The sequence below is a fragment of the Nilaparvata lugens genome, chromosome 13 (genome assembly GCF_014356525.2).
Source record: "Nilaparvata lugens isolate BPH chromosome 13, ASM1435652v1, whole genome shotgun sequence".
Lineage (NCBI taxonomy): Eukaryota > Metazoa > Arthropoda > Insecta > Hemiptera > Delphacidae > Nilaparvata > Nilaparvata lugens.
This window is the reverse complement of record NC_052516.1, coordinates 10,876,501-10,894,783: the sequence shown is the minus strand read 5'-3', so window position 1 is coordinate 10,894,783 and position 18,283 is coordinate 10,876,501. Positions and strand designations below refer to the sequence as shown.

The window sequence follows — 18,283 nt, the reverse complement described above, 5'->3', positions numbered from 1 at the left end:
TTTGTGCCAAATCGACGCCCGCGTCTCCGAACTCGTTTCGAGATCTGAGTAATAATGGCGGGGGCGTTACGGGGGGCAAATTTCCGGGACGTCTGTCGCCGGCCCTTTTTGCCAAACTGGGGAAATGCAACTCGGAGCCCGACATGTTGATCAAGAAGCTGGCGCCTGATATGAGCCGATCCTGTCATAATGGCATTGTCCTCTGCATACAGGTAATATAGATATAGATAAGATATAGATAAGATATAGATAAAATATAGATAAGATATAGATAAGATATAGATAAGATATAGATAAGATATAGATAAGATATAGATAAGATATAGATAAGATATAGATAAGATATAGATAAGATAGAGAACAATTTATATATCTTCAAAGTGTTGTAAGAATATGTTAATAGAATAAGTTGATAGAATCAACTACCGAAATATTCAATCACCATTATGAAAATGTATTATTTAATCATGAGAAAATATATTTTCTTGAAGATTGAAATATAAGATAGAAGTTCATATAAGGCCCAGTTGCACAAAAGCCGGTAAAATTTTAATCCTGATTAATTTCACGTGAACCAATCAGAGAAGACCATTTTAAAAAGACGGCTTCTCTGATTGGTTCTCGTGGAATTAATCAGGACTAAAATTTAACCGGATTTTGTGCAGCCGGCACAAAGTAAGATAGAGGCCTGATTGCACAACAGCCGGTTAAATTTTAATCGTGATTAATTTCACAAGAACCAATAAGAGAAGGCGTTTTTGAATTGGGAAGCTGTAATTCCCGTTTCTCAGATACATCAGATCTAATATATTTTAATCGCTGATTCTTGTTGATATAAATGATCAACTCTATCTCAAATTTAATATTTTTTATTCTGTGCCGGTTGCACAACAGCCGGTTAAATTTTAACCGTGATTAATTTCACAAGAACCAATAAGAGAAGGCGTTTTTGAAAAGACGGCTTCTCTGATTGGTTCTCGTTGAATTAATCACGGTTAAAATTCAACCGGCTGTTGTGCAACCGGCACAGAATAAAATATATTAAATTTGAGATAGAGTTGATCATTTATATCAACAAGAATCAGCGATTAAAATATATTAGATCTGATGTATCAGAGAAACGGGAATTACAGCTTCCCAATACAGGAGGCAGTGATAACAGGGAATACTCTGATAACAAAGTATTGATATTCAAAACCCTCATAATAATCTTTCTTTTATCAAATTTCTACTTTCAGAAATAGTTAGTGATAACAAAAAGCATTCAAACTTCGCTCCGGTTTTTCCTTTCTTCTTGTGCGCCTCCTAGTGTTTCAATTCTGAATCATGAGATTATCTTTCCAAGAATTTTGTCAACAGCCTGTACAGTGCTGCTCCCTACAGTCCATTTTCAACAAAAAATCGTGAAATTCAAGGAGTGATCAAGGTTTATGTGTTTTATAATAATTAAAGAAGTTATAATAATTTGATAACAACACGTAGATACGATATTGAGACAGTTTATGAGAGTTTACACGAGAAATAGCAATGATAATTTTGAACCAATGTTTCTAGTGAAACGTTGGTAGAACTGTATGAACCCATGTTTCTAGTGAAACGTTGGCAGAACTGTAGCGTTCTTCCATCCCTTCTTGAGTCTGACAGCTTGCTTCTCTACTGTCTGTTTTCATCAACAGTATTCTGTTTTCTAGTGCGGCATCGTCAACAAACATTTTAAACTTTGCTCGTAAAAACAAAATTAATCGTTTATACCACCATAATCTTCCACATTTACCATACATTATCAGTTTTGAATCTTCTATAAATTATTTGAAAGTGTCTTCCAGTGCTACAGTTGAAGTCAACTTATTTGGCATCCGAATTGTTGTGTTGAAGAGGTTAGAATATTGTTGTTTTTAAAAGTTTTCTACTTGTAACTGTGATTGAAATCTTCAAAATAAACTTCGAGAATCTCTGATATTCGACACAGCTTGGTAAGATTTGAAATTTCAAGTTTTTTTCTTACGTTTAAGTTTAGTTTGAAGTTCAAAATCATGTATCAACGGTTCATTTCAACGACTTTGGTGTGATTTTTAACAGTAAACAAGTCAACAACTTTAGTTTTTTTCAAAGTTTTGATTAATTTCAACGGCATAAGATGTTTTATTTGTATTTTACGTTGATAGTTTGAGCAAAAATATGTTTGTCTTCAAATTTTGTCTTGCAAAAATTATCTGAGGATCAAAATTATGACAGTTATTGTTGAATATTATGACTTTATGACATTTTTTAAAGCTTCATTCATAAATATAAATTATTCTACTGTGCTTACGGTATCTTTGAAAAAAAAACGGTTAGAAAGGGCTATTTCCAGAATAAATGGCTATAAAAGGCTATAAAATACAGTACGATACATCAGTATTTGCTTATATCAACGAGTTCTGCCTCAATGTTTTGTTAGAATTAACAACTCTTGAAAGTAAACTCAGCAAATTAACTCAGTTATCAGTTTTTGGAACAGATAAAATGTAGACTTAAATCTTATTTTCTAGTAATTTAGATTGAAAATAGTATCATTCTCGTACCTGTTTTTTCTCATGAAATCCATTCTTATGAAATCCATCATCATGAAATCAATCCTCATGAAATCATTCTCATGAAAACTCATTCTCAAGAGTTCTCATTGGGTGAAGTTTGTCAATGAGGCCTTCTTCCTGTTATCAGCATTTAGGACCCTCAAATTCACATAACTAATAAATACAATAATACGTTATTATTAATTTTTTATTGCTAATAACAGAACACTTCACAAACACTTTGGGAAATAGACAACGAAATAATATAATTTCAAAATAAAATTCATATGAATATGCGCATCTGTATTGTAATACAATAACTAAACTATAGACCGGTCCACGTTATAATGGCAGTGGAGAAAGATAGGAGAACAACGTTGCCGATCCTCTGTCTTGTCAATGCCTTCTATAGACGATAGCTGATACAGGTGTATTGATGTAATATTAACTGTTCATTCTCGTTTAAAATAATCAATTATATTTTGAGCAAGAAATTAGACTACATTTTTCAATAATTTTCATTATTAGGGTGGAATATTTTGTTAATTAATTATTATTTCGACATTGTTAAAAGACGACATGGCAACAGAGCAAAGCGAGAAAGAGATCCCCCTTGTTGAATGATAGACAAGGATAGCAATACCATTGATATAGTAAAACACTGCCATTACAACGTGGTCCTAACTTTATAGCACTATTTAATTTCCGAAGAGTATGAATTATATTATTATAATGATTATAATTACAGTAATTAAACCTATTACCTTCATTCATTACTAATACTTGTGGCATGAATTACGTGATTATATAAGACTTGAAAAAACACCACGTGATCAAGGTGATGACAATACAATACCGGTAAAATTGCATTAAATGATTAATTCCAATAATTGAATAATTATAATTTTGTAGAACTGCTCCTCTATAGGCCTACTCGATAGAGATATATTTATATTTATCTATAGACCTAAATCTATAGACTCATCTATAAGCCTACTCGATAGAGATATATTTATCTTTTTCTGTTTTATCTTGTCTATTATAAAATGTAGCTCTATTTCTATTGCGACTCTATTCCTCTACAATATTCATTAGAACATCAGTTTTCAACTACAGCCTTGACAATTTCAAATATCTTGACATCCATTTCCAATAATAGACAATAACTGTCAAATAGTCAGACATCCATTAACAATAATGCATAATAACTGTCAAATAGTCAATTTTGAAACAATTTATAGTTGACAATTGAAAGCAAATGTGCTGATATCAGTGATATTTTACAGCTGAAATATTTTTAAAATCAAGGAAAACTGTCTTATCACCACTATGACGCATTCACAAATAATTTCTAAGTTTGTCAACGCTTCATATTGTTTCAAATGGAGTGAAAAATTTATCAATTAATGGGGGTTAGTCATCGTTATATCAGGCCATAATAATCTTATTTTCTTTGAACTGAACCGTGAATTTATACGATTGTATATATATTGCATTTATTCCCATTCGATAATACAGATCAGAGTTCATCTTTTTTCAGGAAAAAAACTGAAATAAAATTTGAAAAAAAAAACTGGTGACATATCAGACCATAATCATGCTTTCTTTGAAGTGACCCGTGAATGCATTAATTTTTATGTGTCACATTTATTTTTATGTTGCTAGATCCTAGTTTATAGTTTTTCAAGATATTTTTGCATTGGAGATATTGATTCAGTTTTTGATAACACGGGCTTTGATGTCAAATCGCTGAAAATAAACCATGATAAATGTACCACAGTCCAAAGTCCAATCTTTTTGAGACCATCGCGAATTTATGTCATATTCATTTATTAATTATTATTAAAGAAAAATCCAAATTAAATGCTGTAATTCACCCCGAAGACTTCTGCTACTGCAAATATTGACAACAGGGTAAACAGCTAGATGGAAATTTGATGAGCGCTACTATTCAAAAATTATTTGTCAGCCCGGGAACCGAACCCAGTACCTCCTAATTGCCGGTCAGGAATGCTTATTTATTTATTTTATGGGTCATATTTATTAATTTAACCTATGTTATAAATTTCGGTTATACAATGTATGGAAATTCAATGAAAGCGAAATATTTTTGTGATTTCTCGGATTGAAATGAGTGGTAATTAAGTTTTCCCCTCATTGATCATCAAAATATATGGAAGTAATAAAAGATAGAAGATTTTCGTTGGATATTTGAAATAATTATCATACAGTAATGAAAGTATCTCTTCATTTTCGTAAACGTTGAAGAAATAATTCACAATAAAAGTCTGGATTTCTTGGAGTGAGGCAATTTTCAGGGAAGATTTTATCGTCCGGAACGCAATTATTGCATCAATTATTAATAATTTTGTGGTTTCCGTGGGATTTCCTTCTTCCTGTTGAGATAACTTTCAATTTCTTTCAACCGTTCTTCACATATTTTATCGATTGTTCTCAGGCTTTTACTTCTGTTTATTTTAATTATTATTAAACGAAAATCCAAAGTAAATGCTGTAATTCACCCCGAAGACTTCTGCTACTGCAAACATCGACAACAGGGCAAACAGTTAGATGGAAATTCGATGAGCGCTACTATTCAAGAATTATTTGGCAGCCCGGGAACCATTAGGTGAATTACAGCATTTAATTTGGATTTTCGTTTAATAATAAAATTGTTGAATCAGTAATTTCTATCTTTAGACATCTTGGAATCTTTCCGCTCAACTTAACCTTAGATTAAAGGGCTGCAATTCTTCAACTAACCTTAGATTTAACGGCAGTTTAGAGAGGCATTTCAAAGTTGACATCTAGTCTGTCTTCCACAATTGAAGACAGCTTGACAGCCAGACGCGCAGCCTCGTCCTAGTTATATTTAGTTATATTTTTTCAAGTATATTTTTCCAAGCCTTATATAGGCTTTATAGTTGTATTTGTCAGTCCGGGATAATTTATAATAAATAATAAGAAATACAAATATTTTTTGAATAGTAGCGCTCATCGAATTTCCATCTAGCTGGTTTACCCTGTTGTCAATATTTGCAGTAGCAGAAGTCTTCGGGGTGATTTACAGCATTTAATTTGGATTTTCCTTTAATAATAATAATGAACTCGCGCTTCGCGCTCGGTAGGGGGCTTCGCCCCCTGCACCCCCAGTAAGCAGCCTCCGCGCTTCGCGCTCCGGCTGGGTGGCGGGCTTCGCCCTCCCAATCGTCTTTTATGACTGTATAGTGTTGGGTAGCAGCCTCCGCGCTTCGCGCTCCGGCTTAATAATAATGAATTCACTAGCATTTGAATAATTGCAACATAAATCATTAATTTCCATCTGTAGTCTGTTTATTTTCATTCTCTAATATTAATAAATTATTATAATATTACTTTCTGCAATCTTATTGAGTAAAGCTCCTTATTTTATTTGAGACAAGCAGTTAACCCGTGCTCCGCGCAGGTCTATTTGAAAAAACTTGACGTACTCAAATCTTGGGGAATTAAAAATAGACCTATAACCATCCTCGGTAAATTGAGAATATTTATGCAAAATTTCAAGCTAATCAATTTTTATTATTTCAATTTCAATTTATTAAAACACACAAAACAAGACAAAACAAAATTACAAAGAATTACAAAACAAATAAAATGTTACAAATATAAAAAACCAGTTGAGTAGTTCAGACGTGATGATGTGTGAATCTCCTATCATGAACGTGTATAAGCCTTTCATAGTTTAGTTCTTTACTTTATTATATTTTAGACAAGATAAGATTATAGCTGCTCCAAACTGTTCTAAAAATGTTTGTAGGATATGTAGAAATACAAAACTCATTGAATTAGTTACTGCAATCAATTTCAAAATAATTTTGGTTCTGAAGAATCGATTGCTTGAAAGGTGAATAGGTTTGAGAAGAAGAAGAAGAGGAAGAGAAGAAGAAGAAAGAGAAGAAGAGGAGGAAGAACAAAAAGAGGAAGAAGAAGAAGAAGTAGAAGAAGAAGATGATGATGATGATGATGATGAATAAGAAGAAGAAGAAAAGAAGAAGAAGAAGAAGGGAAAGAGGAAGACGAAGAAGAAGAAGTCAGGAGAAGAAATAGAGGAGGAAGATGAAGATGATGATGATGATTTTGGAGGAAAAGAAGAAGATAGGAGAAGGAGAAGATGATGATGATAATTATGATGAAAAATAAGAAGACAGGAGGTGAAGAAGAAGAAGAAGAAGAAGAAGAAGAAGAAGAAGAGAAGAAGAAGAAGAAGAAGAAGAGGATGAAGAATGAAAGACATTTTGAAATTTCACAGGAGCGTTTTTCCGAGAACGCTAGCCTCAAAATACACTCAGTTAACTCTCCAGCTGCTTCAAGCTATAAACATAGCTAAGTATGCGTTCTATTTCCAAAGGCTAGAAACCTGCAGCACCTATATTATCAATAATTCTACCAGATAATCTAGAGTATACCATTGTACAGTGAGGTCCACGTTATAATGGCAGTGGTTAAATATAGAAAAATAGTGATGCCGATTCTCTGCATTAATTAATTATATTTCTACACTGTCAAAAACGTAATTGGCATCGTTGTGTGTGTAGAAAAGGATAGTACCACCGGCTTTGTCGAATGGTAGACAAGGATAGCAAAACCAAAGTTGATCAAATACTGTCATTATAACGTCGACCTCACTATAGGGTAGTAGCTGGAAATTATTTTTTTAATTTAGACTAGTGGTCTATTTTATGGATGAATAATAAGACGAAGAAGAAGAAGAAGAAGATAAAGAGGAAGACGAAGAAGAACACAGGAGAAGAAATAGAGGAGGAAGAAAATGATGATCATCATGATGATAGAGGAAAAGTAGAAGAATATAGGAGAATGGGCAGAAGCAGAAGAAGAAGAAAAATAAGAAGAAGGAGGAGGAGAAGAAGAAGAGAAGAAGAAGAAGAAGAAGAAGAAGAAGAAGAAGAAAAGAAGAAGAAGAAGAAGAAGAAGAAGAAGAAGAAAAGAAGAAGAAGAAAAGAAGAAGAAGAAGAAGAAGAAGAAGAAGAAGAAGAGGAGAAGAAGAAGATGATGATGATAAAGAAAAGAAGAAGAAGAAGAAGAAGAAGAAGAAAAAGAAGATGATGATAAGATGAACACTTAGTGAAGTGTTGTGTTTCTTTTGTGGCTCAAAATTTTGCAAAATTACTCAAAAATTTCCAATTTGTAGAGATTTGAGTGAAATATTTTTGTTAATCAGTTTTTAAATATCAAAATTCAAAATTTTTAGTTTAGTCGTTAGTTTTGAAGTGGAAATTGGACTTTTTGAAGTGAAAGTGAAATCTTAACCTTATTCTTTTTTAAAACTTTTATTTGTAAAAATTTGGGAGAAGACAGTTTTGGGCTATGCCTGTTGTCTTCTCCCAATCATATTATATTTATTATAATAATTATGATCTGTAATTCCAATGGAATAAATAAATAAATAAATGAATGAATGATGATAAAGAAGAAGAAGAAGAAGAAGAAGAAGAAGAAGAAGAAGAAGAAGAAGAAGAAGAAGATGATGATGATGATGATGATGTGATGATGATGATGATGATATGATGATGATGATGATGATGATGATGATGATGATGATGATGATGATGATGATGATGATGATGATGATGATGATAAAGAAGAAGAAGAAGAAGAAGAAGAAGAAGAAGAAGAAGAAGAAGAAGAATTAGAATACAAGAAAGAAGTGCAGTAATAGGAAACCAGGTGGCTTGAAACACTGCTGTAGGGTGTGGGAAAGGTTAGTCCTATACTAGGTTCTTCTTTTCTTGTAGCCTACACCTGTCGAACTAGGAATGCAACACAACAAAACGAAAACAAGCAAATAACAGCTTAGAAAGGGAAAAAAGGGAAATTCCCAGAAATACCATCCCAAACATCTGAGTGATGTGCTATTCAAACTCAGGCAAGTTACAAGACACATGGAAGCCTGGGGGTTTCGCATACTGTAGTAATACACAAAAAGGGATTCTATTATCTATAGTGAGGTCCATGTTATAATGGCAGTGGAGAAAGATAGGTGAACAGTGTTGCCAGTTCTCTACTTTGTCACTGCCTTCTATAGAGGATAGCTAATGCCAGTATATATGGTGTAATATCAACTGTCATTTTTGTTTGAAATATAATCTATCGTATTTTATTCCTCAAGAAAATTTGTTTTTCAATAAGTTAATAATCAACTTTCAATCGACATTGAATAAATTGTTATTTAATTGTATTTCTACATTGTTGACAAATGATCTGGCAACGTTGCAGAGCTAAAAAAGGTTGGTGATATTTCTGCTTTGTTAAATTATAGACATGGATAGAAACAGCAATGTCAATTAAACACTACGAATAAAATATAATTATTGATTACTTAAAACAAGAATGAACAGTTAATATTACATCAGATATACCGGTATCATCTATTCTCTATAGAAGGCAGTGACAAGGCAGAGAATCGGCAACACTGTTCTACCATCATTCTCCACTGTCATTATAACGAGTGCCTCACTATAGGAGATTCATATAACGTTTACATCTCCAATACATCCACCGATATTTCTACTACATCTCCCAATTTATCTTCCTCATTATTTTTTAGCTCTGCTCCGATTCTCTGCCTTGTCACTGCCTTCTATAGAGGATAGATGATACCAGTATATCTGATTAACTGTTCATTCTGGTTTAAAGTGATCAATGATTATATTCTATTCGTAGTATTTGATTGACTTTGGTGTTTCTATCCTTGTCTATAATTTGACAAAGAAGAAATAGTAGCAACCGGTTTTAGCTCTGCAACGTTGTCAGCTCGTTTTTAACAATGTAGAAATATAATTGAATAACTCTGTTCTACCATCATTTTCCACTGCCATTATAACTAGGAGAGTCATTTATAACGTTTACATCTCCCGATACATCTACCAATATTTCCGCTACATCTTCCGATTATCTTCCTTATAATATTGTTATTACTTTGCCGGTCTACTCTAGAATGATCTACTCTAATTCATTTTCTCAATGAATCTCTGAAAAATTTGTTGCATTTCAACTGTCAGCCGAGAATGAATGTCTGAGAGAAAGCGTCAGTGAATGTAAGAGTAAGTTAGTAAAAGGTCCACATCTTCCATTGTCCTTGTGTGAAAGAACTTTCGTTCTTTGCGCATTTTTCTGCGCATATACACACACAATATAACTATTTTCAGTGATAAACTATACACTGGTCCACGGTAGTTATTACTGTATTATAACTATATCATGCAAGTATCTTAGATTGAGAGGATTCCGCATATCCTCAGCTATATATCGTACTATATATTTAGTAGTATACTATATACTGGCCCTCGGTTATTATAACTATGTATGCTATATACTTGTGTATAGTAACTTAATTTGAAAGGATGCTGTTTAAAAGTCTGAAGGTCTTTAGGATTGTAAACGGAGACAGTTGTCAAGAATCGAGTCACGCGAAAAATTGAAGAGTTTTGCTAGATTTATTGTAAATTCTATTTCGTCATCAACGTCCTGCTTCCCTTAATCTTTTCTCTTTCTTTTGGTCTTTCATATTTTGTAATATTTGGTAGTGGATCTACCAAATATTGGCACTATCCGCCATAGAAAGCAGTGGAAAGGCAGAGAATCGGCAACGCTATTCTGCTATCTTCTTTCTCTGTCATTATAACGTGGAGCATGAATCTCACTGTAGTATAGAGTGTAGATATTATTCAAATCTCTTTCTTTTGATACACAAAATCGACATATTTATATATAAAAAGCGAAATGGCACTCACTCACTGACTGATTCACTCACTCACTCGCAGAACTAAAAATCTACCGGACCAAAAACGTTCAAATTTGGTAGGTATGTTCAGTTGGCCCTTTAGAGGCGCACGAAGAACGGATTTGGGAAAATTTTCAAAGATACGCTCAAAATCTGCGTTTTTTCAACTTTATCGAGAACAAATGAACAGAAAATGTTCAAATTTAGTACAGAAGCTCAGCTAGGGTGTAATAATGTTGTGTTAGAAGGAATCTGCAATAACGTCAAAGATACGCCCAAAATTAGCGTTTTTTTGCTTTTTCTCAGAATTATCGAGAACAAATGAACAGAAATTGTTCAAATTTAGTACAGAAGCTCAGCTAGGGTGTAATAATGTTGTGTTAGAAGGAATCTGCAATAACGTCAAAGAAACGCCAAAAATTAGCTCAAATTTGGTACAGAGGTTTAGCTAGGGTCTAAAAATTTTGTGATGAGGTGACTTTAATTTCTCATCAAAGATACGCACAAAATCAGTGTTTTTCCAACGTTTTTCTAAGATTTTCTGCGTTTTCTCAGTACTTTGAATTTCTGATGGAATGAAGCATTCTCAAATGAAAAATGCAGGCGAGCGAAGTGAGCCCGCTGATCTCATTTCTGGACGATCCAGTCGGGGGTACAGCGGTTGGAGCCCCCTGGCTAGACTGATGTGGCGAGCGAAGCGAGCCTGACGGCTAGTGACTGTATTTGATACGGAGAATGACTGTGTTTGATACGGGAAATGGTTGTATTTGATACGGAGAATGACTGTGTTTGATACACAAAATGTCTGTATTTGATACGGGGAATGGTTGTATTTGATACGGGAAATGGTTGTATTTGATAGGGAGAATGACTGTGTTTGATACACAAATGGTTCTATAAATGATACGGAGAATGACTGCGTTTGATCACTACCTCTCGAAAGAAAGCCGTAGTGCATTCGTGTGACGTCAGCACAGGTAGGGCTCCTACACCATTAAAAACACTAGCTGATATAGATCAGCTGAAATCAACAAATTGAGCCCTACCTGTGCTGACGTCACAAGAATGCACTACGGCTTTGTTTACGGAGGCAGTGGTTTGATACGGAAAATGAGCTCCTCCGATTGGCTGAGAGCTTTGTTCCGTATCAGCGCTGTGATTGGTCAATGTGTAGTGAGATAAATCAACCGTCACTCCCATTTCATTAGAGAGTGGTGATGAGAAACAAAATAAAAACTTGAACCGATTTATAGAAATGAATGAAAATATCCAATACACAAAAATAAATCTTGAACTATTCATCTATAAGAATTATTAAATTCATTATTATTAATGAACAAATGCAATTTATCGTTAATTTCCATCTACAGTATTTATTTATGTTGTCTTCATAGGCTGAATATTCGTCAAATCATTGAACAATTATTTCTTTTTAAATCCCAGCAAATCCTTAACTATCAACCAAAAATACACGCACCAAAGTTCATTGACCTCCCATCGCTATTGAATAACATGTTTCATAAAACAAACAACTAATCATAATTACTCTATTCTTTCAGGGAGATTCACTCCAAATTATCAGCATTCATTTAATGGGAGGCTTCGATGCTATTCATACGGGATGATGACAGTTTGAAATGAATCTAGTTATGTTTTAACAACAAACGAACCGCCATGTTATTGTTTACATAAAAACAATGCCCAATTACTCACACTGACAGTAACATAATTACAATAACAATAAATGAACTGGTCATCCTCTAGTAACTCGAGTCAGTCATAGTACTATAGCCCATAGTGTGGTCCACGTTATAATGGCAGTACAGTATTTGATTAAAATTGGTGTTGCTATATCCTTGTCTATCATTTGACAAAACAGATTGCGCTATCCTTTTCTAGTATACTATTTTACCTAGGTAGGTGGTCATGTCATTGTATTACCATAATATTAACTACGATAACTATGTCCATGTAATTTTTTAGATTATATAATCTCTAGCAGAGGATGAAGCTTAAAGACACCTCACCTATAGTGAGATGTACCTAATTCATTTTTTTTCATTCAGTTTCCAACCATAGACATTCAAAGTTAAAGTTTATATTGTTATGGAGTGATAATTTGACTTACAATGTATTTATTAAAGTGAAAACATAATCTTATTATATTTGAAACTTATTGATAGAAATTCAGGAGACAGGCAGTTTTGTAATCAAGTTGTCTCTTGATCATAAAAATTGTATACTATATTATGAGTTGTAACTCTTACTAAATGGAATGGATCTGTATCCAAGATAAAAAATATACTGTCGCGGTCTATTATGAAGAAAATTGTCACTGTATTTCTGTATTTCCCTACTAATTCAGATTGATAAAGTTCAAAATAGGACTAGGTCTTCATTTGGTATCAGCATAAAGGAAGTATATACTCCCGATTACTTATTAATCTGTGGTATCAGCATAGAGAAACTGAATTCTATAGTGAGGCCACGTTATAATGGCAGTGTTTGATTAGCAACGGTATTGCTTTCCTTGTCTATCATTCAACAAAGCGGATAGCGATATATCTTCCTCGCTTTGCTTTGTTGCCAGATCGTCTTTTAACAATGTAAAATTAATAATTTATCAACAAAATATTTAATCTCAATTATGAAAATTCATCATAAAATTATTGAAAAATATAATTTCTTGTTTAATAAAATATAATTAATTTAAACGAGGATGACCAGTTAATATTAGGCCTACATCAATAAACCTGTAGCAGCTATCGTCTATGGAAGGCATTGACAAGACAGAGGTTCGTTAACGTTGTTCTCCTATCTTTCTCCACCGCCATTAAAACGTGGACCTCACTGCGATATTCGTTTGTCTTCAGGTGCGTACAGATATACGCGCCGCGAACATGAGCAATTCACTTTTAATCAGCTGATGCCAAGCTTTTTTATATCTTGAATGAAAAAGACTAAGAAATTGTCATTCAATATGAATAATTGGCCGAGCGAAGTGAGGTCTAAGATTCAAGTCGACGGTTTGGCATTTCTCTTAATGTTTATATGTTGCGCATTTACGGCGAAACGCGGTAATAGATTTTCATGAAATTTGACAGGTATGTTCCTTTTTAAATTGCGCGTCGACGTATATACAACGTTTTTGGAAATTTTGAATTTCAAGGATAATATAAAATGAAAAAGGAGCCTCCTTTATACGTCAATATTGGAGTGAAAACCAGACTATAGAATTATTCATCATAAATCAGCTGTCGAATTGACTATAAATTGCAGGCCATGACGCATGCAATTAAATATCCCAATGTAACTTGGTAAAAAATTAACAGCTGTGTAGACTATAAATTGCATGCCTCATTGAATGCAATTTTTATGCACTATTAAATAGGATGCAAAGAACTTATAACAGCTCGTCTTGGCGCCTAGATGTCTTCTGGTTTTCTCGCGCTAAATTCCGGAAAGCGTTATGTGATAATTAAATCTTGTGTAAGCATGATCTGATCAAATAAATAGTTAGTGTATCAGTGTAGATGTGCTTATGGTTTGGGACGTCGTTATAACTGCGCGAGGTCTGCTGTTCACAGAACTACTAGTTACCACAATATCAACTTCTCAACTGCAAAAAAAAATTATATCTGAATCTTACCGTTTCTGTAAAAATACAGATATAGTCAGCTGATTTAAAGTGAATTGCTCATGTTCGCGGCGCGTATATCTGTACGCACCTTTAGATACCAGTGAATTGAAACAGTAAACTCTACACTGCTTGATATTTCAAATCGTAGACGAATAATGTTTGGTATCGATTATCTATGATCGAATTTGTTAATTGATAATATTGATAAATATAAATGACTGACTAATAGGCACGTGTCGAGAAGGCTAACAATGAGGCCGGAGTTTACTTTAGTAGAGCAGAAGCTTTTGAAGCGTGACCCACTAGGCCTACAATTCACCAGTGAATTGAGTGCACTCTATTGATTTAGAATTCATGTGTGATGAATGCCTCAATGCTGGACTTGACTGACCCACAACTTTGTCATGTCATGCCTCTCTATTACAATCCAACCGTGAAGGATTTTATATTGTAAACATTTCTCTTTCTCTTTCACTCACTCTTTATTTTACTCTACCTCTTGCCCTCTTACTCTTCCTCTCTCACACTTCACTTTCCTCACTCGTTCTCATTACTTTTTCTCTCTTGCTCCTTCATTCTCCATCTCTCACTCTTCAACTCTCCTCTATTTCTCTCTCTCTCTCTCTCTCTCTCTCTCTCTCTCTCTCTCTCTTTCAGTATCATATTCTCTTAAGGGTTGTCTGTTAGAGAGGACCAGGAGTCCTAACTCCGTCCTAATAAAGGTATATAATCAATCAATCAATCTCTCTCTCTCTCTCTATCTGTCCCACACACATTCTTCAACTCTTTCTCTCTCTCTCTCTCTCACTCTCTTTCAGTATCATATATTCTCTTACTCACTACTTCTTTCTCGTTCTCACAAATTTTCAATTTAAAAAAATCCTCTCAATCTTTGTTCCTTTCTCTCTCTCTCTTTAGGGTTGTGTGGCAGAGAGGACCTGGAGTCCTAACTAATCTCTCTCTCTCACTGTCTCTCTCTTACTCTTACTCTCTTGCTCTATCTCTTTCTCTCGCTCATTCACTACTTCCTACTCCTTCTCATGGATTGTTTATTGAAAAAATTCTTCTCTCAATACGAATCTCCTCTCCTCACTCACTCATACTTTCTCTTTCTATCTCTCTTATCTCTTTCTCTCTCTCTCAAACACTGTCTCTCTCTTAATCTTACTCTTTTGCTTTATCTCCTTCTCACGCTCATTTACCCACTATTTCCTTTTTCTCCTCCTTCTACTCCACATTCTTCTTCGTCTCCCTCTTATCCCTCTTCTTCTTCTCCTTCCCCTTCTTCTTCTTCTACTACCCCTCCACCTACTCCTCATCCTTCTCCTCTTCTTCTTTTTCTCCTTCCAATCTTTACATCTTTAATCTTACACCAGTTCAAAACTTTCCTTATTTCTTTCACTTTCGTCATCTTTTATCAACCTCAATTTTTTAATGCTCACTCGCTACATATACACTCACTCACTCACTGTCTCTTTCCTACTATTTTCTGTTCTTTTTCCGCCTCATTTTTTCCTGCTCTTTTTATCTCTTTCTCCTTCTTCTTCTTCTCCTGACATCATCATCATCATCATCATCATCATCCTCTTCTTCTTCTTCTTCTTCTTCTTCTTCTTCTTCTTCTTCTTCTTCTTCTTCTTCTTCTCCTGTCTTCTTCTTCTCCACCTTTTTCTTCTTCTTCTTCCAATTCTACTTTTTACTTTCCTTGCCCTATTACCATAGGTAAGGAAAGTATTGCTTTCCGAAAAAAATTAGGTACCCCTATTTCTAAATTTCTATACGTTTCAAGTCCCTGAGTCCAAAAAGTGGTTTTTTTGGTATTGGTCTGAATGTGTGTGTGTGTGTGTGTGTGTGTGTGTGTGTGTGTGTGTGTGTGTGTGTGTGTGTGTGTGTGTGAGTATTTTATAGTAATATTGAAAGTGATAACACACAAGTAGGAGACTTATTTGTAGCTTCCGATCATGCCAAACGCCTTAAACGCCATCTTGCCATAAGCTTCACTGCCATAAGTGGTTAGTCAGGAAGGATCGTGCTATAACCATATAGGGCAACTTGGATGTGTGCTCTCTGTATACCTATAGTGAGGTCCCTCGTTATAATAGCAGTGTTTGATTAGCAATGGTATTGCTATCCTTGTCTATCATTCAACAAAGCGGATAGCGCTATCTCTTTCTCGCTTTGCTCTGTTGCAAGATCGTCTTTTAACAATGTGCAATTAATTATTAATTAACAGAATATATCATCCTAATTATGGAAAATTCATTTTGAAATTATTGAAAATAAATATTTATTAAATAATTATTGAATATAATTTCTTGCTTAATAAAATATAATTGATTGTTTTAAACGAGAATGAACCGTTAATATTACATCAATAAACCTGTATCAGCTACTGTCTATAGAAGGCATTGACAAGACAGAGGATCGGCAACGTTGTTCTCCTATCTTTCTTCACTGCCATTATAACGTGGACCTCACTATAGCATGTGAATTTTAACAGAAGTTAGTATCAGAACTTCGTTTTTATAAATTTTTTGTTCATTTCTGTTCCAGGTTAGTGACAACTTATTGGATAACAACAGTATAGACTGTTTTGTGAGTAGATTTTATTCAGTTATTTTCAAGTGTATGATTTTGTTATTTATTGTTCTTCTCCAATCAATTTCAGTAATTCATAGTATGTTTTAGTATCCCCAAAATAACGTTAATTCTATATTCGAACAAAATACTACAAATTCTTCTAAATTTTCTGCGATGCTTCCTAAATTCCTAAATTTCAGCTTGCATGTATTTCTCCTTTCTCTTGCAATAAATGAAAATCAAATTGAATGAACATCCAGTGCATTCATTCTTTCACATATTATCAAAACTCAGGTTTATGAATTTTCGCCACACTGCACAGAGAGCAGCTGTTTTCCAGTCCTCCGTAGATCTGAAAGACATTGTTTGCTGACGACTCCCGTCTGACGTCAAAACAGGTTTCTTTCCGGCCTAGGCCGGAAAAGTACCTTTCTCAGCCGCTAACATGGAACTAAGAAAGGTGATCAAAAACAGCTGATCACAAAAAACTTTTCATTATTTGTGTTCATTATTCAATAATTAAAACATTTATAATAATATCTCTTATTGTCATTTGAAAGAATAAAAAAGTATAAACTCAACCTCCCACATAATTGAAATCATCTTTTAGGTTATTTAAACAAATCAGAATAAAAAATGAAAATACTTGGACAATTTCCTGATATTCAGATTACCTCAGATTTGCTAGAGCTATCACCTTCACTTCTGCTTTCGGAAGTGCTTAATAACAACTATTCTGATATATATATATATATATATATAATATATATATATATTATATATATATATATTGTTTATTTCTGTGTGTGGCGAAAATAGCGTTCGCACCATGGGCAAAAATGTTTTTCCGGCTCTCAATCTTTTCTAGTCCTCGACCTACGGCCTCGGACTTGAAAACCGATTTCGAGCCGGAAAAATCTCATTTTCTGCTCTAGGTGCGAAATATACTATTCCAAGTTATTATTGATCGCTTAAGGGATATTTTCCCACATATTAATTGTTAGTTGGCTAAGGGATGCATGTAGTAATTAAAATCTCTTTGTTGCTCTGCTCTTCAAATGGTTCAACTTCCAAATACATGATCACTGTAGTAGTTCTCTTCAGAATCTCTTCTTCTTTTCTTCAATTTCTATCTAAATTTGGGAAAGGAACAGTTTTGGGCTTTAAGCCTGTTGTTCCTTACACAATCATTCATAGTTGAGAATTATATTGTATCTATCAATGTATAAATAAATAAATGAATGATAAATGAATAGATGAATAAATGAATAAATGAATAAATGAATAGATGAATAATAAAAAATAGATGAAAGAAATAAATAAATAAATAAATAAATAAATAAATAAATAAATAAATAAATAAATAATGCTTGTTTTTGGTTTAAGAAACACTGTTCATTCCCAAAAAACAGCCCCACCCTGTAACCAAGGATATATATACTGTTCTTGCCCTGAAACCCTCCTGATATTTGAGAGAGAAATGTCAATCAAGAGACAAGGATACATTTTAGGTGTGTAGGGTAGGCGTACTGATATGATTGTATTAAATGTCCCCATGTTTCCGCTGAGATAAGTTAGTTTGGAAGCTTTTAACTGTCCATTATACTCTATCACACACCTCTGAAACCTTGTTTGTTTGGAGAGGGTAGGGCCTTACTTCAGCATGCTTGATTTTCAGTGCCTGATTTGGGTAGAGGGGACATAGAAGATCAACTTTGAAGTAAAACA

The 18,283-nt window shown here is 33.9% G+C and overlaps 1 protein-coding gene across 1 annotated transcript in view; it reads left to right on the top strand.

Moving 5' to 3' along the window:
- Positions 1-85: 85 nt before the first annotated feature.
- Positions 86-18,283, top strand: part of LOC120354014 (protein FAM107B) — a 93,127-nt gene continuing 74,929 nt past the window's right edge. The window contains exon 1 of the mRNA XM_039439819.1: positions 86-212. Within this exon, the coding sequence (XP_039295753.1) occupies positions 190-212 (23 nt within the window). The 5' untranslated portion in view covers positions 86-189. The remainder of the gene's footprint in view (positions 213-18,283) is intronic.